Source organism: Thunnus thynnus, chromosome 16 (assembly GCF_963924715.1).
Source record: "Thunnus thynnus chromosome 16, fThuThy2.1, whole genome shotgun sequence".
Lineage (NCBI taxonomy): Eukaryota > Metazoa > Chordata > Actinopteri > Scombriformes > Scombridae > Thunnus > Thunnus thynnus.
The window spans coordinates 9349903-9375870 of NC_089532.1; the positions used below are offsets into that span (position 1 = coordinate 9349903).

The 25968-nt window shown below is 40.9% G+C and overlaps 1 protein-coding gene across 5 annotated transcripts in view; it reads right to left on the minus strand.

The window, feature by feature from the left end:
• The window catches only part of slc25a21 (solute carrier family 25 member 21), a 114648-nt gene that overhangs the window by 26215 nt on the left and 62465 nt on the right, over positions 1-25968 (minus strand). For all 5 annotated transcript variants that reach the window (XR_010931789.1, XM_067613762.1, XM_067613763.1 and 2 more), the window contains 4 exons: positions 23760-23808; positions 11080-11163; positions 2442-2508; positions 1593-1652 (listed from right to left, as the gene is read on the minus strand). Coding sequence is in view for 4 of the 5 variants with exons in the window: in XM_067613762.1 (XP_067469863.1) it covers positions 1593-1652; positions 2442-2508; positions 11080-11163; positions 23760-23808 (260 nt within the window). In the remaining variant the exon portion in view is untranslated. The remainder of the gene's footprint in view (positions 1-1592; positions 1653-2441; positions 2509-11079; positions 11164-23759; positions 23809-25968) is intronic.

The window sequence follows — 25968 nt, forward strand, 5'->3', positions numbered from 1 at the left end:
ATCGGCTCCGAGTTTACAGGTAAGCCATCAATCACGTCTTGACACTTGGCTGCCACCTGAATAGGTAGTGTGTGGTGACCGCACCCCAGCAATGTGAATCTGTCTTGCTTAAAACTCTGAGTCAGTGTAACAGAAACCAGATTACTAAATAAGGCTGAATGTTCGCAGCCTGTGGTGTAACCAGTCCACAGAATTAACATCCTCCAACAAACGTGCAGTGTGTCCAGTTTAATTAGGACAGTGATAGGTTTGTCATTATTTTTGGCTTTACCGCAGCAGATTGAATTTGAATTATGAATTTATTCTTTTATAAGAGTTTAGGGTGGAGGCTGTGATCTTTAAATAGTTAATATGGATAATAAAGTTTGTGTTTTAATCTCATTTTCGTCGTTTCATTTCAAATCCAGTGCTGAAACAAAGCTGTCCAAAGACTTCCAGTAAGGACTGAACTCCACCAGTGAAGAAAAAAATATATGAGCTTGTAATATTTTAGTAAGATTACATTTGAATTTTATTTATATACAGTCTTTTGACTTTTTTTTCCTCCCTCACTTTCAAATTTTGTCCGTGCTAATCACCATACTTTCTTTCACACTTGGAACCAATAAAATCAAAAGAAAACAATGCCTCTGTAATAAACCAAAAAGGCTCCTGACAAGCTGCCAGTTACATTGGCTTTACACAGAGTGTCAACAACCACAATTTTGCAACCTTTTCTTCTGGCTGCTCTGTTGCCTGGAGTGAAACTTATATCGTATGGGTTCAGGCAGAGACATGAGGTTTTTTTAGAGCCACCCCTGATCAGCTGATGTCCCTGAATGTCAGCTACACACCCATTCACGTAAGAGGCAATCTATTTTAAATGCTTCCTACGTCTAATTAAGTGAAGCTTTCGTGTTTTAGAAGTAAGAAAAACTGATTCAAAATCAACAGTCTGTCATGTGGTTTACTCCATTTGTTTAGAGAGGGATTGTAATTTTTTTTTTTTTTTTTAAACTCTACAAGCTAAAATGTATCCGTATGTTATTGATTCAACTTTGTTCATGGACTATTAGTTACCTTTATTATTCCATCTATGATACCAGACATTTGAATTCATTAGTCAGTCATCTAGGATGTTTTCATATGTGTATAACACCTGACAAAATTTTACGCCGGATTAATTTTCTATACTGTCTAATGTTGGATGGCTCTCTGTTTAAGCAGGAAAGCTGCCATTATGTCAGTTTTGTATTTTCCATAATAGTAAACTCTGAATGGTTATTTAGCTTAGAGCTATTACAATTATTATTACAATAATATGATATTGCATAACAGGTGTAGACACATCAGAGTGAATGAGTAATAAATTATCTGAGTGTACTCATGAATTAGCTGCATTCGAACATGAAACAGCATTGAAAACTTTTGGCTGGTAAAATTATTCTTGGCATTTGCCTTTCGTAAACCAGCCTCTGGCAGGTGAGGTGAAACGACGATTTTTGACACTGGGTCTGATGTTCTTCCTGCTCTCTGTGTGCGTGTGTGTGTGTGTGTGTGTGTTTATTTTTCAGGTGAGAGTGTATCCAGGTGTTTCTGTGTCTAAGACTCACCACGCCAGGAGACAAAGGGGTCAAATTCAGCACCTTCTTGTATTGCTCAAAGGTGAAAAACTACAGTGGAAAGATGGGGATAAATGAGCTGTCAGAAAATGCATTCATGAACTGACATCTTCACACAAATACACAGCCGCGTATACACAAGGATACACGTTATTACACACTTGGTTGAGCTTTGTATCTACTGAAAATTATGCAGTACTTAAAATTTTTACACCACAGTCTGTAAATGGGGAAAGTCTAATGCACATTCTTGAAAGGAGAAACATCCCCTGATTTATTTATCTGAGCAAAAGGGGCAAAATGCCAGCAGAGGCGTCTTAATCGGAGCTTTAATTTGCTTTAATTCTTTGCTCCAGACATTTCTCACCATCAGCCAGCTTTGTTCGCTGTGTGAGTGATTACCCCATCTTCTCAGTGTGAGCGCTTATTTTTGAAGTTCACACATCCTCGTCTCCAGCATCTCATTACAGAGCAGCTCCATGCCAGGCATCAGGCATCAGGCCACCCCCACCCTCGCACCCCATTATATACTAGTAGGGAGCCAGAGATGCTAAGCCTGCCTACAAACATATCAAAAGATAGGGCTCAGGGGAAGGCTTGCTGTAAATGCTTGTAAGCCAATATTTGGTAGGCCAACAGAACAAATAGAGTGGCTGAGAAGGCAGACACGGTGTGGAAGGCGTCATGTGTTTAATTAACATGGGTGTACCATGTTAGAGCCACTGCGGTTGGAGTGTTTTCATATGGCAGTTCTGAGTGAAACCAGAGCCCGATGTTTGCATCACACCTCCAGAAGCTTTGCGGCTTTCTGTGAACCAACATGCACATCCTCTATCTCACCTTGACCGCTCTCTTTGGAGTCTCCGCCACAATCGGAGGCAAGATTCCCTTATAAAAGCCGAAGATACTGTAGAAAGAGAAAATAAAATGGTTACGCAGGTAAATATGACGACTGTTACTGTTTTTCCACATCTAAAAAAAGGTTAGGCTGCCAAAAGGTAAGGTAAGGTTACTTTAGATTCCAGGAAGACTTAACCTCCCGTAAAACCACAACTTGTTTTTACACCGCGGTTTTGTGCGAATTATACAAAAAAGATATAAGGTGTTAATTTGTGTGCTTTAGAGAAGCTAGCAGGCAAATTTCTTCACCTTTGAATGTTTCCAGTCTTTATGCTAAGCTAAGTTAACTGTCCCCTGGCTATAGCTTCACACTCAAGGGAAATCTCATCTAACTCTCAGCAAGAGAGCAAATAAACGTTTCCTACAATGTCTAACTATTCCCACAGCAGTGGTTCAAATCATGTACATTTTACATAACAGCTAACCACTTAACAAACCATGGAGGTGTCTTTGAAATTTGACTGTATTTTTTTGTTTTACTGCTCCAGGTAGCTACTGGTTTCAATTAATGTCTGTAAATCGATTGGCATACTCTTGAAATCCATCACAATGAACCTCAAGTCTGCATTAATTTTTTGTCAAAGTTGCACTACTTGAATAAAATAATGCTGTATAAATTTTAAAGAGGATAAAACGTGCCCTCATCCATGGGGTTGAGTGCAGCATAAAAAAAATCCAATTCCAGGCACTCAAGTGGATGTTTAAAGGTAAAAAGCCTATAATAAATATGGGCTAATACATTGAAAATACAGCAATGTTTGCCTTCATCAGGGTGTTTCCAGAAGCGCTCCTGTTTGTATTTCATAATGCTGTACAAACTTTGTAAGTGAATCTACACTTAAACTGCATTCCCCTGCAATGAAATTATAATACGGACTTTCCACTGTGACATGTATCAAGTGTCTGCTAATTGAGTTTTATCCTGTTTGGAAATAAACGTAAACCAATGGCTTCCTGGAACAGTGAGAAAATCCATCTAAAAAGATCTGTATTTGTAGTGAAAAGGGTGCTCCAGCGTCTATATAAAGTTGGAGGACTTATAAAAGACACATTAAAAAAAAGGAAAGGTCACAAAGAAAGCAAGAGAGTCTTTAAGTCCTGAGAACGAGTCTAAATCCTACATTTCCCATGATGCAGCCAATTAACATCTTTTCTTTCTTGCCTGGCAAATGCCCACATCTTTAAAACTCTACACCTCCACTTTGTAACTCTTTCTGTTGAAAATGTGTAGTCTCCATGCCCAAGACTAGGGTCATTTTCTCATACATGATATACTCATACTCAAAAAACCACAGACTTCCCTGGTACAGTTCTTCAACATGGCCCCTGCAGGAATCAAACCTCTGACAATATTAAATGTAGACAGCGGGGCTAATACCGAGTTCACAAAATGGAAACAGAAAGTACATTGCCGCTATTTGGCAACAGAACCACTAGGATATATTTTAAAACCACAAACCCTGGTAAACATGTTCTTTAGGAATCTGCGGAGGAAATGATTTAAGAGTTTATTTCCACTTTTGATATACTGGATGTTTCAGAAGACGGTAGCTGTATAATTTTAGTCAATTTGGACGTTTGCCTTAGCTCAATTATATGTCCAGCCATGATTTAAAGCGTACTTGGAGGCAGGAAAAATAATAAAATGATACAGTGAGTTATGTATATAGAAATGTATGCCTACATTTTACACAGGCTGTATTTTGTAAGCAATCAGTTTTATGGAGTATATTTACAGAGTGAATGGACAGTCTGGTTAGATTTATGCAAATTCCCTTTTAACACACATGTTAAGACACACTTATTGGATGTTTCAGAATTGTAAACAAAAGTCTAAATTATCTTTCTTTTGAAGAATCTTTCAGAGTCAGGCATTAATTTCTACCCAAAAACTCAACTATACAATGCATCTAAAAACATTAATTAACCTAAAACAAACATTTTACAACTACATTTCATTCTTTTCTATATAAAGATGACATGTTTTTACTCATGCGGGTAAATCCGGGGAATGTAATGAAAGAGAGGAGGTCATCACTCCCCATAAACGCCTCACTCCAGTCTTGGACCGTACATGCGAGAGGATTGTAGTATGTTTTCTATTTTGCAAATGAGGGCACGAGGCCTGTTTCGTATACATTGAGAAGTGCATACATGTGCATTTCCCTCACCGTCACCGTCAGTGAAAACATGGGTGTATTAGTTGATTTGTTTGAACTTGTAGTAGTTTACTCTAACTGGCTTGGGCAGATGATGTTAGATAAGTTGTCAATCAAAGAAAATTATACAGGTACTCGAATGTTTTCTGAGTACACATTATGTCTTAATCCTCTCTCAAATCTGTGACATTAGGAGGCCCCAATAAACTATGAAAAAGTACTCTGTGTGGTTTACAGCACGTCTGAAGCATCAGATACCACTGAGTCATTAGCTGTTGTGTTGACAACAAACTGTCACTGGCAACAGCAAACTACTTTTCTTCCGCTCTCATTGTTAAATGTTGTTTTAAGGGGTTTGTGTCAAAGTGAAACAGGTAAAACAGGTTGAAATCTTTAAACAAGAGAAACAGTAAACACAACATCTTACTGTACATTTTGGAACCAATTCAGATATTTAAGAGACTGTAGGGATCAATTAAATAATTATCTCCACCCTCATGCATTTTTGTACATAATTTAACGACTAACCACCAAGAATAGATAAGTGTTACATGGTGCATTAGCTTGATATGGACCATGAAGTATTCCTATAAACTTTATGCAATATATCAGATGATAATATCGTACACACTGTTTTTATTAAACATAATTTCAGTGACTTTTTTGAGTCGTCTCTAATTGTACATTCATACTATGAACGACATAAATCAAAAAAAATAACAGTGTGGCCATTAATTTCTTCAAGGTACCAGGAAAACCTAAACCAACAATCGACAAACCTGTCGCTGTGCCAGGATGACTTTTTTTTTTTTGCGGTCAGCAGCTGTCAGAAACCATTCACATTTCCACACTTCCTTCTTTCTTTATCAATGGGACATTTTTCCATGAGCTAAAATTTCTGTTAATGGAAAATGCAAAATATATAAGTTGTTCACAGCTGTTCAAAGCTTCCTAGTTCTGGACTACATTTAGCTATTTATTTGGAAATTCAGAGGAACAAACAATGTTTAAAGTTACAGTAAGTTGCATGACGTAATCGATGGAAACCTTTAAAGTCACAGTATCATTTTTATTAGTCCAGGCTAGTTAAGAATAAAGGTGGAAATATTCTATATTTTCCTACTAAAAACAACAATTAATTCATATTAAAAGCTTGATATAACTTGTTTCTCTGTGCTATTGTCCAAAAAAAGAATCAGTGAGCCACACTGTCGCATTAGGTGATATGTTGCTTGTTTACGATGAACATATTGCAATTAAGTTTGTTTAGATTGTTACTCTGTCCTCTTACTTTCACTGTAATTCTGCTACGTATGAAGGTTTTTATCCATTTTTTTTAATTTTGAGCTGAGTCGGGACACCTGTTACAAATTAGCTGTTGAGCTAACCCCAGCACATTTACATTAATAATGTTAAAGTGTCAATGTTGATGTTAATGTGCACTGTCACCTATAAATAAACAAATACAATAATAAATTTGAGTCTGAGTGCTGTATATTTACAACCACACTAAATCTGCAACTGAAAAAAAGGTTCCCGACAAATGTATTATTTACTCCGGTTTGAGTAATATTTGCTGAAACACTTCCCAGCTGTTTTAGTAAATTATTTGTCATTTTTTTTAAAAAGGTGGAAGTAAATATTTGTGATCTGCTTTTTAAAGATTTATTTGTTCAGAAGGGACTAATGTGCTTGAGGCTGAGAGCCTGGTAGGGAAGTCGAAAAGTATTAAGAGTATTAAGATTTTTTCTGTTTTTGTCTGTGGGTTTATTGGATTGTGTACTGTTATTTCATGTGTTTTAACTGCTCTTGCCAGACGTGAATATCTGGCATCTTACCCACCTTTTCCCCCTTAGAGGAGTGCAATGGAAATAAGCTTTTAGCTTTATTATATTTTTAGCCTAGATAATTTTACTGTATGTCAGGACTGGGTGACTACAGCCTTGTATGTACTTTTCTTGTTGTCAAATAGATCTATCGAGAGATGGACTGACGGTCGGGTTTGGGGGTTGGGAAGAGGGATGTGCGTGTGTTATGTGTAAGATGATTGTGATAACACTTTAAGTATAAATGTAAATGTGTATTTGAATGCATCTGTGTTACATGCTAGCCTGACACCATCCTAGGATATGTATATACTATTTTATATATCAAGGCATTGGTATTTATCTTGGTGCATATGCATAATGCATGCAAACGTGGGAACAAATAAAAAAATATTTTTAAACATGCAAAGGATCAGGACCAGGTTGCTTGCAGGTGAGACAGAAAGAGAAAGTATAAGGGAGTGCATATTGATATTGAACACAGGTCTGTGGACAAAGAAGACAACGTGGCGTGACCGACTGTATCCTGTGAACAGTGGCACCAGCTCTGTTGTGGCAACATTGTCTACAAGTCAACAGAGATGATCTTGGTAGATCGGATCTGAGTGTAAATATTTATGCTGCTGGCGCACATTTTCACTGAATATAATCTGAGAAGGACAGGCCATTAAACTTACACAGAATGCACAGCGGCGAGAACGCCTTCCAAAAACAGCAGTGAACCACGGCTAATTATCAAAACACTTGTCATCAGGTGACAGAGACGACCTATTTCATCAACACCTGAAGTTACAAACGTGCTCCCGGCTCTGGGTAATAGAGCAATCATAACGCTGGAGTAAGGGATTATGTTGCAGGAAAATCCCTCTTACGAGCAAAAAAAAATTAAACCCTTGTATCTTTGTGTAAACAAGTTATTTCAGTCAGACGGAAGGCCCTTCCCTCTGCTCTCTTTGTCCATGCAAATGGTGGCCACAGATTTCCCGGGTGTGGTCAGACTGGGGAGCCACCAGGTGATGAAGGAGGAGTGAAATTTGTTACAGAACAAATATGGCCTCTAGTGAGTGGCCATCATTTGAATCCTAATTTGATTTCCAATGTAAAGTACACACTTAGTCCCTTTTTGGCTTTCCTAAACAAATAGCCTCCTGAAGGAGAGTGGTGGATTGGGGGGGCGTGGGCGAAGCTGGATATGTGTGTGTGTGTGTGTGTGTAGTAGGTGTGTGTTTGTACGCGCTTGTGTGTATGATTTGTCTTTAATTTTCATAAACCTTTCCTTTTTTAACAGCCTCCATCCATCTGGAGAGGAGGCTGTTAAAAAAGCGCTGACAGAACTACCCAGACAAGACTAATTAAATAAAATGGCCAATAATAGCAATGAGCTACATTTTATTATTTCCTAACAGTAGATACGTTTAAATGCATATATTTATCAGAAACTCTTTCTCTCTCTCTCTCTCTCTCTCAAGCGCAACCTTTGGCTGTGGCTGCCTCTGTTGTTTTCTATTAATTTTCACGGCACTGCTGTAAGGAAATCCATGGGAAATATGAGCTGCCCCAGGGAACTTTTTAACATGTAAACAACAGGCATGCTTCATCTGCAAATATTTTCACTTTCCCAGTGTCTGCTGTAACCTTGACATTGTCACTAAATAACAGTATAATTAACAGTGAGCCAGATTCACGAGATGAAAGCGCCAAAACACGTTTTACTACTTTATGCAACATAGGATCCATAATAACATGCGTTGGTGTATCCTGCACACATCATGAGGTAGTAATTATTATTATTAATTCACATCCAAAGTGAGAGAAAAGTCAATCGTATGATTAAACGTGCTATTTCCATGGTGACGGGATATTTGCAGGTGGGTTACTAAAAACAGATTATGGGAGGAGACTTTCCTTCCTGCTCTGACAATATGGTCCTACAGTACAAATATACATCCTAATGCACTTCAGTGAATTTAGTGTAATCCATAAGGGGAGTTTTGTGTATTATGATACCTTAAAATACCTCATCCTATTTCTAAATAAAGTGAAAAGTGGAACCGTGTTGTGAAAATCCACAAGCTCATCTTTTTTTTTAATTTGTAAGAATGAAATACTATTAACCTGATTGCTGCTCTTCATACAAACCCTGTCTGTTTCACTGTAGCAAGCACATATGTCATTTGGTGGACACGCTTATCTGCACTGCTGCACACTTCCATGGATGTATATATTTTTTGCATGGGTGGTCCCAGCTGGAGTCATCTCCCCACCACCCCCCCACCCCCTCCCCCCTTCAGCCCTGCAGCGTTAGCTCCAGGCATTAGTCATTGATCTACTGTACGCAGTCCAACACGCTCTGCTGTAATGCATGGACCTTTTTAATATTCCTGTGGCCGTGCTTTGGGTCCCGACCCAGTCTCTGGATACCACACTGGTAAAGAATGCTGGAGAATAGAGTCTTTTTGTTTGCCTCCAGACGGAAACACTTAACACATGCTCATGCTGCTGCACCCACATGCAACAGAAAAAGGAGCGTGGCTTGTTAGGCAATACACAACTGAGTGTTGGTGAGCGTAGTTCACACTGTCACACACTTGTGAGTAGAGCAACAAGATTTTATGCTGTATTTTCCAGATTTAATAGCAACCAAATGTAAAATTTTGGCAAAGTTCATTTTTTTTAACAGTTTTTAAAACAGAAATAATACACACTTAAAACAAAAATGTATGTTGCTGCTGTACAAAAAGTGAAGTCTATAGGTCTAGTTATGGTGTCCAGGCTTCACAGTCTCTTAAAGATGGTGTCTCACATGTGCACATTTCCATGTCTTTCCTCAGTTTAATCACCGCGCTCTGAGCTGAGAGCTCAGGTTTTCTCCCTCATTGCCTCAGAGAGAGAGAGAGAGAGTGAGGCCTGGTGTTAACTCAGTCCTGCCATGAGCTGACGAGAGATGTTTATTTTTAATAATAATTCTACAACAGTGGGGCCTAACACTATTTGTATAAATTATAACTAAGTGGTTTGGCCTGGAGGTAATCCATGATGTGCTACTGGGGAGTGATTACAGCCTCAGCAAAAATATACTGTTAGTGATAATTGGTTGACACGAAAGTGGATCTTCCATCTGTGGGGACTCTATAACATGGCTTTGTTGTGCGTGTCTACAGTTGTATAGCCTACACTTGATGGCATGGATGCCGTTTAATTTGGCAAACGTTTTATTGTGTCAGAGAGTTCTCTGGAAATTCACGCGGACCTACTCCCAAAGGACACACCCAAAAAGCATGCAGGCGCAAAGGCATTAAGTTTCACACTGTGAGAGAGTGTGTGTGGGGTGAAAAGGGGACAGCTACTGTAGCAGGATAGCTGTGTCTGTTGAACTACAGCCAACGGAGGATTTCCAACTGTCACTGGCCGGCCTCTCACCATGCGCTTGCTCACACCTCGCAGCAGATCAACTTTATATCCGCTGTAAAGCTGTCATCTCGCCGTAAACAGACCGAGTGGCAACCACTTTCTCCTACGCCTGCACTGTCTCACAGACCTGTCACAAGGAAGACAGAGGAGGAGGGAGCGTGGCAGGACGACTGTCTTTTTAGTCAGTTGTGAAAGTTTTATATTTAAGGTTTTAAGGCACCGACAGCTTCGCTTTTATCCGGTTTGAGTTACAGCGAGTGATAATGTATGTTCAGTGACTTGCTGCAGGATACTTCCTCAGTACACATGGCTACTGACAGACACATAAGCTGTTTTTAAGTGATTGAACCTGCAACACTTTAAGCTTTCCAGCCACTAGACCAACCTGCCACCATGTGGTTTAGTTACATTTGAATAAATTATAAATGTCACTCATAATAATGCTGACTACATATTTTTTCCCCTTATGTATTGTCACTGTGATTGTGATATTACTTACAATGATACAAAGGTGTACAATCTTAATATTAAAGCTACATCATAACAAATACCAGTTGGATTAATTTATAGTGTAGTGCATAATACTTCATTTAGTGTTGGTCACCGTTGGCCAGCTTTGGATTGGACATTGACTCTTGTGCATTACAATGTTTTCTTTAGATTAGCATATTTTGTATTCTTAGATAGCTTTTATGCATTATTTGTATGAATTTGTGTGCAAACCTGCCTCACACTGCAGATTAAGGGACATATTAAAGGATATGGCTGGCCATGTTCTATATTATTCTTACTGTCAACAAATCTCATATGCAGAGCCAAACCAACAATGAACTGATCCTTCTCACACACGATACTTACAAGTATCGTGTGTGTATCCAAAGCCTTATATATCATATTCTGATATGACAGTCTGACAGTAATAGTTTTTGGACAACAGAGGTCTACGGCACAGAGGAATATGATATATAAGGCTAAAAAAACAAACAAACAGCGATATCATTCAAGTATTTTGAATCACATTAAATTATTACAGACAATTAATATCACTTAACACAGAGAAAAAGGAGAAAGTGTTTCTTCCCTGTACACAAGGAAAAGAAAAACCGATGTCATTGGCAGAAGCCTAATTCAAAACATTATTTTTTTAACTTTAGTTGGCAACAACTGTCGTGGATAACCTACCCCTCTCTGCGGAAGATGGTCCGGAAGCAGTCTCCCAGACTCTTGTAGCTGGTGGGGTCACTGGTTCCCCTCTGGATCTGGAACCTGCAATTACAAAGTTCTCATTAAAAGCTTGTATCACACTAGTTTCTGTGTTAGGCGCTATCATTACAGAAATCTCATTGTTGTTACTTGTTAATCTTTTTTTGTCTTCTGTCTTTATTGTCGTCACTATCTGCGTAAATTAAGTTGTGACACCTGTGTGTAAAATACACTTTGAACAAATTTGATCTTTATCATAAATGAGCTCATTTCCCTCCTTATTTTCCTTGCCTCTCCCTTTCATCTGTCTTTTTTTCCCCCTCCTCAGCCAAGATGAGAGGCTCCTGCCACCAGGTCCCCCCAGCGCAGGGGAGAACTAAAACATTTATTTAACCCAACCGATCCAATTAGCCACCCAACTCCCCATGACCAGGCCATTTGCAGCAAGCTTTTCGGCTACTAACATGCTAGTAAGCCTAGTGTAACAGCTCTTCAGTTACGTGTAAATTTTTAATATGATGGAGCCAGTCGAAGGACTTTTTGTTGTATAGCAAACACGCTGGTACCGCCCTAATAAAGGCTGGAGAGCTGTGTGTAAATCTTTTACATGAGAGACCAGTTGGGGGCGAAAGAATGAATAAATGGTGCCTGTTAGAGATGAAGAGTTTCAGACATCGAGACGATAAGAAGAGATCTCATTATATACTGCCATATGGCTTTGACATGGATCCTAAACTCCAACAAAAAACACGCCAAAATAAATGGTCGGATAAAATTACCGATTATACACTCGATAAGTTGATTGAGTGATTAATGAAACACAGCAAATGAAAGCCCGCTTCAAGGTTGAAGAATTTAAATACTTTTAGTGCAAACAAAAAAAATCACATCAGGGATTTGGAGGGTAGAAAATGAGGCCGAAGTGAGGAGAGTAGGAGGGAACGGGACAAGAGAAAGATTCCCTCCTCATATGGCTTCAACTGCCAGGTCACAAGGTCAGCAGTAAGTCGTCCATGCGGGTGCCTGATGGGGCCATAAAGAGCCCCCAGGTTCCAGTGGAGGGGGAGTTTAGTGGGGTGAGCGGCCTTTCATATCGCTAACAGATTAACATCTTAGAGGGGTGTCCCTCAAATCCTATTTGGTGGATTCCCAAATAGCTTGTAACCCGTTTCTAAAAACCAGTTAAAACAGCACAATAAATAGATGTCTGACACCATATTAAAGAGAAGAAGAAAAGAAGGACTCAAGGTATGAGGGGATGGTGGAATGAGGGGTGTGGAGGGGGGCCAAAGACCCGGAAGATTTAAGACTACTGGGGCTTGTAAACAAATTCAAATCTGGCTTAATTAAAGGCATATGATGCTGGGGTCAAGGATGGAAGGGACCCTGTCCCCAGTCTCCCCCTGTCTCCTTTGCTCTGCCTGCCTCGACCCGAACCGGCCCTGAGAGAGTGGGGTTGGCAGGGCCGTGGTCCGGTTCCAGCCCCCTGACTCCACTCGTGACCCCGGGGTCACCTCATTTCCTCATGGCCCTCTCCTACCCTGCCATAAAAGCCAGGGACCAAACAGCAAGGCCCAGGGAGAGGGAGATAATAGGGAGGACCAGAAGAACTTGTGGCAGCAGGGGAACCGTCAGGCCCCTGGCAAGGAAGCTGCACTTTTCACAGCAACCACCAGTGAAAATTAAGACTTAAAACTTCAGTCAGTTCAGGTTAAATGTCCTGTTTTAGAGGGTTTATACAGACAAAAGGCTCTAGTTTCTTTTCATAAGACCTTGGTGAATAAGGAGATATACTTGTTGGCTAAAGAAGATCACAAAACAGCCTCCACAGCTCTGGCAGATTCACTTGGCCTTGAAGTCAGCCATGCGGATCGTAAACTCTGCAGACAGAAGACCCAAGTAAAGCCCTGGGGCTTCTTTAAAACACACTGCTCCGAGCATCTCCTTCAATCATCAGCAAAAGCTAGCGGAGATACAGCATACTCAGAGGTGATGAGATCTGTGAGTTCATGAAGAGTCCCCCCCCCTCCTTTCCCACAACCCACTTTCCCCATGTTTGTGCTTTACAGGCCCGGAGCTGCCCAGGTGAGGGTGAAGGCGAGGGCAGGTTGGTGCTTCTGTGAGCGAGACAAGCACTCTGGGGTAAATAATCCTGAAGACCTCATCCACCTGACCTCCACCGCCTATAAAAGTACAAATTCTAGGCGTCCACAAAGGAGTCAAAAAGGTAAATGAGGGCGGAATTGCAGGCTAGAGCCCCATTCTTTGTATTTTTATGGACAGGAGCACGGTGTTTGAGGTCCCTACAAGGCTGTGTCCGCTACCAGACCCGGGTGGTAATGGGCTCGGATCGGGGTCCAACAAGACAGGCTGTCACCTCAGAGAAGACGAGATGTTGAGGTGAGGCTCATTAATGATGGTGTTAAAAAATGCCTATGGGAAGGGGTAGGGGGGTTATTGGATTGATCAAAAGGCGGAGGCTTGATGGGCCTACTTTGAAAGAGGCAGGCTGTTCTTTTTAGGGGATCTGTTAAAAAATATGCCCTAATAAATGAGGGGTATTCCCTCAGTGGCACTAAGTGCAAGGCAATTTTGATTACTGACTCACTTTTATAATTTAGGATCTAATAAAGCAGATATCAAATCATATTTACAGCTATTCAGACAGTTCAACATATGAATTAACACCTCTATATCGAGAAATGATAATCTAATAACAAAAGATAACAGATAGTTATCTTTTGCTTATCTATTATACCGTAATATTTCAAATTGTGCAATTCGCTCCAAGTATGAACGTTATGATTTATGTGTGTTGCTGTGTATTTGGACTGGTTGCTACACCGAGAGCCTTGATCTACTCATGCCTTCACATGTGGAATGCCAAGTGCTTTGACAAAAGCAGGAGAGAGGCAAAATATATGATTGAAGAAAAAAAAAGTGAAACACCAGGGGGAAGGGATAAAAGTTGGGCAATTTCTCATGTTAGATCTGAAGTGCATAAGACAATCCAGAAGGCAACATAAAGGGGAAATCTATTTTTTACAGCCAGACAGTTAATTTTAATGAGCAGGATCATAAAGATGGTAAAAGTCCATTGCATTGGTACATGAGGTTAAGAGCACTTTTCCGACCTAAATGATCCAACATGGCAAAGACGGCCAATTATGACTTTAGCCATCCAATCATGCTTCACAGTAAAAGAGTGTAACCAAAACTAAAATTGTCCCTCTGATCCAATTGCTTGTTTTGACAACTCATTGTTGTTGACAACAGTGCTGACTGACTCTCTCGGAGTAGAAACTGATTCACTGACAAATAAAAAAAGAGCATAAAACAAAGACACTTGATTTTAAAAGAACATGACAAAGTGAGCAAAGACAACTAATACTGATAGACTGAATCTTTGACAAACTGTTAGAGGAAAAAAGTGTTTGAGCATGGCAGTTGGAGGCCAATAAAGACAAACCTTTGGAGAGCAGAATAGGAAAATAAAGACGAGGGGAAGAAGAAGTAAGATGGGAGCAGAGGGGAAGTGATAAACCTTTGGCGCTTGTGACACGGCAGGCTGTCAACGCTTGATCTGAACCAGGCCAGGTTGGGTTTCACCAGCACCACAAACCTACTGGACCTGGGACGGCCCTGGTTACGAGTAAGGCTGCGGTATGGATAAGGGAGAAAAAGCTACTCTGACTGTTAAAGGGCTACGACATCCTTCTGTCCCTCCAGATTCTTTCTGAAACCGATAAAACTGACTCTTCTTGTTCCCTATAGTGATGTTGGGACCAGTTTGCTGGTCCAGATGTCTGCTCATATACTGTGACCCCTGTGACCTGAGATCAGTCTGTGTTACCATGGAAGAGCAGGAAAAGAGGTGCATAAAACAGCACGGGGACAGCTGGGGCAAGGCCAGGCCAATACTGAGACTCAGATGTTTTGAGCATTGCAAAACTTCCTTCTTGACTGATGGATCACTCTATATGTTAGAGTAGACTGTAGCTAATTTTGAAAGCCACTAATGCTCAAGTGGAGCAGATAGGTGGAAAAAATGAGTAGGCTTACTGACGTTTCCACTAAGTGGTTGCGTAACAGAAAGGATTTCTTGGGTGTTTGAGCTGGGGTCTCTTAACCTCTGCCAAACGCTGTTAACTGAAATTATGGTGCTAATGTTGGAGCAATAATTTGAATTATGGCATGATATAACAGCAAAAAATACTTTTCCTCCTCGAGAACATTATGAACATATTTCTCCTGCAGACGTGCAAGAACTCCTCAAGAACTTTTATTTAGCAAGAAAGAAATGTTTCACTATTTCAGTACAGGAGTTCATGGCTGGACGAAACCGAGAAAAAAACAGAAGCAATGAAAAGATGACGGCAAGCCGGACAAGCTAGGTCAAGATAACTTGGCGACAGACTGGTCCATGCCAGCAATAGTAACAGCCACTTCGTATGTGAGGGAATGCTGCAGAGTTTTGGAGACTCCCCTGACAGCAGGTAACCACTGGCTATAACACAGTGTGTTCCAGACAGAAGACAACTGCCCTGCGTGCCTCCAGAGAGAAACCTGAGAGTCACTATTGCTACACCGCACTGTCTTTTCTCAGAGAGGCCACGGCTCAGAAATCTGTTGCAGACGCCAACAAGCATGCTACAGATGAAGAAGATTTTTACGGAGGCTGCTATTGTTGCTTTAAAATGTTTCATTTCAGCTCCTCTATTTAAACTTTTGTAACTTGATAAGGTTTGGGTGTTTAGTCTCACTTATCTAAGACCAGAACCAGCTAATATTCTTTAGTGGAGGAAGATTAATCAGCTAGATGTAGAGGAACCATCACCCAAACATATGTGGATAAAGAGGGATCCAAGTGAAAGACTACACTTCTGTTATCTCCTCTGCTTTCCTTTCAACATTTATCTGCATATACATCTTTCTCAGTCAAATACTACCATACTGTTCTCAACTGGTATTACTGAGTAAGAACTAAGGGATGAAGACTTAAGGCCAGTTCAGATAATAGCCACTTTTACTGGGCGCCAACCAGATTCTGTACCTGACCCACTTATTTTTAAGTGCAGCGCATTCCCATGAGTGACATGAAGCATTACGGATCCAGTCGGTGATACAGACCTTTGGGTCGTCGCAATGATGCAAATGTCTCAAAACACGGCTGAGATACAGAGGCAGTGGACCTCGGACTTTGAGGCAAACGATGAGGAATTATGGCTCTCGTGCTGGTCTTTGCAATTCCGGTGTGTGCGTCTCAAAATTTTGAAACATCGAGGTCTGCAGGTGCGATGACTGCGTGCGGTGCTTTGGTGATGGTTGGTTTGTTGGTCTATGGTAACCTGGAACCAATCAGTTTCTCTTCTGTTTCCTTCCAAAATACACTGGAAACTAGATAGCCAACACCTTTCATGAGAACTTGTAATAAGGAAGTAGAAGTATACAACAATGAACATGCTATAATATGGGGATATTCATCCCTTGTGAAAGGTTTAACAAAGAGACATTACATGCAGTTTTTCCTGCTCTCTTCGACTTCAAGAGTTTGATGAAGTATGTAAACATTAATTGCTGCAGACGTTGTGCACATAGCCGCAGAGGAGACAGTGTACGGTTTGGTGCGGGGACCATGCTGAGCTCTAAAGTGTCTGTTGAACACTTCAAGTGCAGTTTATCACAACTGCCTTAACAAAGAGGAAGAGAATTGTGACTGCGTTTTAGGCACTATGTGAAACAACTGACCTCTCCGACCGCTGCAGCTTGGTCATCTTCTGTTCGAGTAGTTGTGCCAAAGCAACTATATTTTTTGGCTAGTTTAAAAGCGTCTTTACAAGTGACTCAAAAGTGGAAAAAAAAAAAAAGGCTGCTGCGAGAAGTTTGAAAAGGAGCGATGGAGGCGGGACAAAGGATGTACAGACATGCATTTTGAGAGTCAGAAAAAAAGAGAGATGGGGCAGCAGGGGGGCAGCACTGTGGTTGCAGCACAGTCAGGGTCTAGTGAAATCAAAGCACACAATGCCTCCACTCTGTAATTAGTGTACTGGAATGTGAACCCCTTCACTGATAATGATTACAGGTGCCCCAGTACGACACACACTGACATGCACATCTGCTGTTTATGTGAACCTCTATCTATAGCTTAAATCTATAATTTAGTAATCCATTTGTGACTGCTGTGAGTTGCATCTCTTACATCTGTGAGTAACTGCAGCAACATCTGTCATGGCATTAAAAATAATGGGTTGGGTTCTTAAAGATTGTTTTTCTGGCATTTTGCCTTTATTAGATATTTGGCAGTAAAGGGTGACAAGAAATGGACATTGCACGGTATGCACCATATACTGCCGGGACCCCCAGGATGCCCCATTTTAAAAGGTCCCATATTTTACAATATTCCAGAAATATCAATTGCCAAATTGTCATGTTGGAATATGGCATACTTCTTTATGATGTTGTCAAGAGCATACAAGGAAACCATTTATTTTATTTTGTTAAAAATATATTGGCTAGGTGAAAGGGACAGTTCAGGGAGATGGGCTCATGATGGGCTCTTTTGGGACTTGATGATGGGGGTCATTGGGTGAACTGAAGGGATACATAATATATACTCAAACATGCTCTTCTTTGAATGTATTTTATTTGTGAACCTTAACCCTTTATGTTTTTTCCCCTCAGACTCTTTGTTTTGTTTTCTCCTTTCAATTAAAAAAAAAGTTTTACATACTGTAGAAAATCAGAATGAAACTGAAGCAAAAGCACCACATGCAGCCCCTCCTAGAGAAGGAACGTAGGAACGTGGGTGTATATTTTAGATGATTCTGTAGAACCACAGATTACGTTCATGCTAATGTTGTTTTCCATCAACCATAAACATGTTTAAAACTCTCCCTTCTTGCAATAATTGTTCCTGGCAACTACGGTACGGTTAAGGTTAGTCAACTAAAACACTTTGTTAAGGGTTGGGGAAGGATCCCGTCACCTGCATGACAGTCAGACATAACATGCCCATCCACCACCTCAACCACCACAGCCTTTTTTCCTCTTCATTGCATATCGGGCACAACACGTTGACACAGAACGTTGGCAATGGATGTGAATCATGAGTTGCAAAACAATACATGGACATCATATGATTCATAGGGATACTGGGCTGCTGGGTAGGTAGATACAATAGGTCAGTCTTACACATTATCATGTTATTTCAGTCTAGCCAAAAAAAATAGGTGAGCCATTATTCACACAGTCAAGTCAAGTAAATGTATCTATATTGCTTTAAATCATAAATAAAGGGCTTTACAATCTGTCACCCTCTATCCTTAGACCCTTCAAATGGGATAAGGAACAACAGAGGAAGGAGATGGACAGACATCCAAAAGATATGTGTACAAAATAGACCAAAATAACAACAACTAAAGTTATAATAAGGACAATCAGAATGGCAATTCTATAGATCGATTGACATATATGGAAAAGATGGATCCAGGAGGACGTTGCTCAACTTCTAGGTGCCGCCAAACGGGTGACCTCCTCTTCACCGTAAATATCAGATAAGAGGGCAGATTACATATACACACACGGGAGGCTGAAACTCAAGGACAGCATTCACACATAGGGAGAGGACTAAGGCATCATCCAAGAGAGTATGACAGGAATGTAAAGGCATCATATTTAATCCTGCCAAATATGCTGCTCTGCTGTGCTCATGAAAAGACTTGCTCTACCTTTTTACACTGGACTTGCAGCTCTCGCTCACGCCCGAGCACTGAAGCGATCCTCCATGCACGCGGCATGTGTTTAAGTTTACACTGTGAATAAAGTCTTGCCCTGCAGTCTAACAGCGCCAGGGGGATTAGGAGCCGGATTGACGACCGCTGACCTGCCTGCTTCTTTACAAGGCAAGATCAGCTATCAGGCTGCTGCTGCTTTGTGCCCTGCTGTTTGAGGGTTGTGTCAGGGATTCCTCCATAAGTGCACAGGGGTTCACCAAGCAGTTGGGGGCAAACAGAGGTGGAGGTGGGAGGGAGGGGGGTGAAGCCTTTGGGCCATCCTCGGCGCTGTCACACGTCCCGCAAAAAGACTGGACGTCATCTGTCAAAGCCCTCATCAAAGATCACTTTCAAGCCCCCCAAGTGGGACACACTTTCATGCGTGCTGTGACCAAATGGAGGTAGTGTTGCCATGGATACTGCCGCGAGCAAGGGCCAGTACCAGGTTTTTCTAATCAGGCTTGAAACAGGCTCCTGGCAAGCTTCGAGGTTTGCAATGACTCTGACAGCCATGTCATACAACACAATTTACAGAACTGCATAATTCAATACAAATCTTCTAAAACACATGTACAACAGGGATTTAAAACAAAATATTGCATAATCGCTCGACAAACTACAAATTCAGAAGTAATGATGAAAGTTTAAACAATGCATTCCACATGATGTTGATGATGTTATATAATGAGGTTTATATTAACAGAAGTAGTGGCTGATTCAGCAAAAGTGCAAGTGAGACGGTTGCTGAAAAACTGAAACCACAGAGGACAGAATGCAAAAAAAAAAGAGTTGAAATAAGAAGTCAGCAGTGGCATGTCAGCGGGGAGGAGCCACAAAGCTGGATGAAGAATCTTTATCTGGGAGAAAAAAAAAAAAGACTAGAAGCAAGAAGAAGGGAAGGAATAAGTATAGAAAGCAGGAAAGACAGGAACAGCGAGAAAGAAAGTGTGGGTGCAGAGGGAGAAAAGGGGCGGAGGGGAGTGGCTCCGTCAAGAGTTATTGCACGAAATACATCTTTGGGGCTCATTATGGCAAACACATCAGATCATGTGCACGCTGTGGAAACTGCAGGAAGTTCCTGGTGACAGGAGAAGTATTGCTCAGGCAGACACAGACATGAGGAAGGCGTGGCTTCGGTCTCCGGAGCGGAAGTTAAGGGGGTGATGGGAAGTTGCTTTCAGGAGAACAGTTGAGTATGTTTGCGCAATGCGCATGCATGTGTATAAGGGTGGAGCTCCATGTAACAGGATCTCAACATGAAGGGAAATCCGGGCTTCGTGCTACTCTCTAATGAGAGGGGGAACCTGATCAGAGTCAGATGGGGTGCCCCGAGCGCACAGCCCCCTGCAGAAAGTGCCGCCCGACACCCTTTGTTACCTCCAAGTGAGCTGAGACCAGCCCATGAACCATGTAACTAGGTGGTTTCCAGGTTAATGAAAAGCTGTAACTCCGGTCCCACTGTCTCTCTCTGCTAAACTGACGACTCACCTCCCTCCCCGCGCCGCACCCTTCATCTTCACCCCCACATTTCTGCCTATACCCACTGAGGGGGGGTCAGGGTCAGGGGCAATTAACTGTTTACTTTGTGTGAAGTATGCTACATTTACATTTTGGGCTAATTATTATCCAGAGTGACTCACAATGAGAAAAATGTCACATTTCTGGATTCACTTTTTGGATTTTATGTATTAAAAGCAACAAAGAACGACGGCCAGTTCGGTCTCAACTACAGATGTGAGATTATGTGTGTAATAAACCTTCAATAGTTCACGTTACACAACTCTTCTATTAAAACACAATGCTTTATTCTCTAAACGGCTTTGGCTATCTTGCCATCAGCCATCTTGATGACTTGTATTGAAGGTCAGGCTGGTCTGCAACACAATGTGTGTACATTCCCCATGTAATAACGATACTTTAAACAGGACATACGGTATGTAATAATGTCTTCATGATCCAGGTAGTAGCCAGAAATGTGGCCTTGTTGTTAGTGCTAAAACACTGTAATCGACAAAACAATGGAGGACAAAAAACAACAACAAATTTGCTCATTTTAATAATCAAAATGAGGATTTGTTCTTCTCAATTTTGTATCAGCATAAATCTGGTTTGACACAACAAGTAATCTGAAGAAGTCATCTTGGGTTTGGGACGTTTGTGATGGGCATCTGTGTGGATTGTCTGAAATTTTCATCAACTAAACAATAAATTAAAACAAAATAACCTACAGATAAACAGATAACTAAAGTAATCGTTAGTTCCAGTTCTACTAGTGGTAAATATTCTTTAACTGAAAGGTCAAAGGTTCAATTCAAACTAGGACCAACTCTATTAATAGCAATTTGTTTAGCCAAGGAATTCTTGGGGCAAGACACTGACCTCTATACCAGCTTGTTTCTTGCACAAAGATATGTAATACATCCATGTATTTCAGTCAAAACGGCCGATATTAATGTGTATGCATTTAAACAGCGATGAAAGAGGTTGTTAGTTACACTGATGGAGAGTGTGCTCTGCAGGAGACCCTCAGATGTAAGATAGATGTACTTGTTAGCAAAGGTGAGTAACAGGGGTCATGGCTTGACTGGTCAGTGAACACACGACGGGGAGTAAAAGCGAAACAACAAAGGCAAAAAGACACATTTAGAACCGGGACTTTCACTTTTAGGGCTCGTATCTAAAGCAAAGTGTGGGCTAGTCAAATATTTTTAAAATGCTATCTATCATTATCCAAAAGCGTGCTGACTGTACCGCTCGGTATCTCTACTGATGATCTGAGATAATAATTTTGTCATAATTGACTTGCTTTCCTACTCCACTTTAAAAATATCTCATAAGTAGTCCGAAATTTTGCACCATCAATCATGTTAGAAGTTATGTGTCACCTTTTTTGAAATATCTCTGGAACACAGTTATTCATTTATCTGCCAAGCCGTCATCTTAGAAGATGAATCAGTATTTGTTTAAAAGGGAAAAAAAAGGCTCCCAAACGGTCTTGACATTCTTTTGATTCATAGCTGCAGTATTTGGCTACTTGAGTGTTTCTACACCAACTGCTGTAGCTAATCCAAAATCTGCAATTCACCACCCCCTCAAAGAAAGAGTAGAAAGATAAACTCTCATTTGGAAAATAGGTAAATATTAGCTCCTGGGCAAGTACACATTTTGGCAAGTTTACCTTCAAAAAAAAAAAAAAAAAAAAAAGAGAGAGAGAGAGAAAGGGGAGAAAGAAAAAAAAAAATCCCTTTGATTCTGAGTTGGTGGAAAAAAGTAAATTTACTCCAGTTGCCGATCAATTTGGACCGGTGGACATTAAAGCAGGAGCCGGTGCCTAATAAGAGCCATGCCTGAGAGAGAGAGAGAGAGAGAGAGAGAGAGAGAGAGAGAGAGAGAGAGAGAGAGAGAGAGAGAGAGGGAAAGCGAGAGAGAGAGAGCGCGGTGGTGGAGGTGTGTCTGTGTCTGACTCTCGGCTCCAAGGTTCCTGCTAATAGATTTCAGCTCCCTCAGTGTCCCAATTAGCTGGTATGTATGCTTGGTTTATGAATTCATGTGTGGATGTTAAGTGTGTGAACATGCATGTACAGTATGCATGAACGTCTCGATATCTATACGCACGCATGTGTGTGTGTGTGTGTCTGCACGTATGTGTCATTTCGAGTAACGAGCAGCAACTCCTATAGTTTAGATTCTTGACATGGTTGCACGGCTCCTAATAAAAAATAAGAAAAAACATTTTATTTGTTTCTTGCACTTTCTTAAAAAAAAAAAAAAAAAAAAAAAAGACTGAGCCAAGACCAAAAGGAATCAATTTACACGGCCCGTTTTTTCAGCAACAGAACGCCTATCAACATAAACACATGGCGACACAAACAGAAAACAAACAGATAAACCTGTCCAGTTTTAGAGCAGCTTTTACCACTTTTTAAGGAAGAGTGTTACAAAGAAAATAGTGAGTGCACTTTTAACCCTGACCCCGGTGTGAGGACGGACAGGCGAGGCGCTCAAGACTTACCTGTAATAAACCCCCATACCTTCTACACGTGACCATAAATCACACTGTGTGCCTTCAAAGTATCAAATATCAACTAATACAACACCGCTCACCCTTAGCTTTTATCCCTGCGTTTCCTTCTCTGTGTTCTGGTGGTGGCATTGCCTTCAAAGTGTAACCATCTCACTTTTTTAAAAGGCACGCCGAGCAATTTATTTACCAAGAAACTGCTGCCGTAAATGACAGAAAAAGCAGTACAATTTACTGACAAGTAGTGAATGGGGCAGGGGGGCTAAGAACTAAGCCAGAGGTCTTGGCTGGGCCTGTGAAAGACTATAAAGCTTTAGTAGTAGCCCACGACCTGTTTATGGCAGGCTGAGACACTGTGGTGTGAGGCTCCTGATCACTCTGCAGCTCAAGACTGCTGCCACTCTTGCATAACACACAAACAGGAGATGGTAACGGAAAACATCCCATGAAACGCAGCGAAAGCTTTTAGTGGCATCTGATTTATTTTTTAAGTCCCCGTCATTTTCGAGAACCACAGGCCGAATAAAAGGATATGATTCAATTAAGTAATAAGGTAAAAAATTTGAAAACATAAAACATCTAACGTTAACATTGTGTGGGGAATGAATGGGTAAATGATGCATTTCATTTTCCACAAAATGTCTGAGGCTCTTGGCACCGGTGCCAGCTTGTGTGGAGAATGATTGCCAAGCTGGCCAGGCCCGCTGAGCTGAGTTGGGAAAAAAAAAAAAAGACCTGGTATGCTCGGGACTTCGCTACACAAACTCATGTACCCACACGAAGAAGATTTGAGGCAGATGTGAAGTGAAAAATCGCTTTCTTTAAAGCAGCAAGCAACAAGTTTTCAGGTTGAATGGGTGGCTTACCTCGTCTTCACCACATCGAGGGGATGCATCAAGCAGATCTCCACCAAACCTAGAGAGTAAAAAAAACAAAAAAAAACAAACAGTCAGGGTAAGTCACTTTAATAACATGGACATTTTAGGTGAATGCATGTTTTCAGTTTTCAGGAAAATTCCAGATGTTTCTATTAATAACAACCTTTAATGAAACAAGAGCCTCATTTATAGTTAAGGGGTATCGGCAAAGCTACGAAACCATCGGTTATCCTGGAAGCAGTGAATATTTAGACATTCATTCATACTGTGCATGCAATCGGTGGTGATTGTTGATAGTAAAGACAGTTACCACTCCACTGCAAACCCTCTGCTCAGCGCAACTGCTGCTCTCTATTGCAATGAATGCATGAACGAAAACATGTAAGTAATAGTAGTTAAAGAGACGAGGCGAAATAAGAAGTTACCTGGATATAACTCCAGTAGTATAAGTATGTGTGTAGCCCACTGTTGCTCTTTATTACTAAGTCCCCCCGGGGAATGTAATTAAAGCACAGTATTGTTTGATCCTGTACGATACATCACGGTGTATCACGGTGTTGCAGTGGTACCATCAACGAGTAAAATCTGACACTGAGCTACAAACTAAAACCCAACGCCGTAGGTATCTACTGCGGTTGTCCCGTTGCATCCACCGTAATTCCAGTTTAAGTTCACGGACAGAAAGTAAAGAAAATAGAGAAACTGTTTAAAGTCACTTCTTAAGCAAAAATGCTGAACAGACGCTGGTTCCAGCTTCTCACATGTGAGGATTTGCTGCTTTTCTCTGGTTTATATCACTGTAAATTGAATACATTTGGAGTTTTGATTGTAGGTCAGACAAAACAAGCAATATTAACTTTTTTTTTTTGACATCATTAGTTATATTTTTATTTAATTATTAAATGATTACACCGACAATTAATCAACGAAGGAATCCATAATGCAAATAATAATTACTTGCAGCCATACGAGGCTCGCTGGTTTGCTGCTTTCCACTCTTTTCTTTTGACAGTACGCACATTACACTGTCGCTGTACACCAGGAAGTTCTACCACACGCACCCAATGTGAACTTGTATCTGTTAAAGCCCCGGAGGATCAGATAGCACCATAAATCTGATCTTGTCCGTCAGTCGTCACAGTTCACCTTAAAATAATCTGTTAAGAAGGTTGCCTGACTGCTAACCGGGGCAAAAGTCACTGGATAATTTGTCCGTGTCATCTTTTTCCTTTCCATTCATTTCAAAGCCGTACGCAAGGCTGAAGACTTGTTGCTGCTACCAGATGGTTTTGACAGACAGCCAGTGCCAGCCAACCCTTTCAAAGGAACCTAATCACCACTCTGATTATCACCCCGCCTAATTTAAACACCAACTACCTCAAGAAGTCTTGGTGTTTTGAGCCTTGTGCCATCTTTGCAAGAACATATGTCTGAATGAGTGGTCCAATGAGTCTTCTTTCCAAAAATCCCTGTGAGCGACTATAATTCTCCACATTTTGCAGGGCTGAAGCCACCAATCATATCATCCATGCAAACCCAGTACATCGGTAATGTGCCAGCAGCTGGAGAATCAATGCAGCCCGAGTGATCAGTGAGGGACTCTGAGGTTTCACACACACGCTAACTATGTGCATCTGTGTTGAAAAGCCACTGCTTTGGCACGGAGGCCTTCTGACTCAATCAGGTTTTTATTTTTTAACTCACGATTCTCACTACATCCCTTTACTGGTTCTCTGAGGGCTTCCCCTACAGATTCCACCGTGTGTGTACACAGCTGCTGTGCAATATGGGCTCCTTCTAATTTGCTCAATTAAACATATTGTCTATAAAAGAGTGTGTCTTCTGGGGTTTTTCCAGGGAAGTAATTATCAAGTGAAATACCACAGAAAAAAATGACTTTTTCTACAGTTGCATGCATCTTAATTTACGAATGGGAGAATGAAGAACTATTGAACCGAGCTACTGGCGGGTAAGAGTCAAACAAAATTCCATCTGTCACGGCTCAGTTGACCTGACTATGGTTGTTAATGATACTGCCCTGAAAACAACTACATTGGACAAATCATTTTCAGGCCTCGCTATTAATAGGCCTGCAGTGAAGGTAAAAGCACATCAGATCTTTCATCAGGTAATCAGATTTCGTGATGAAACCAAACCTGCCTGCCTGCTCGATCAGCTTGTACAAACACAAAGATGC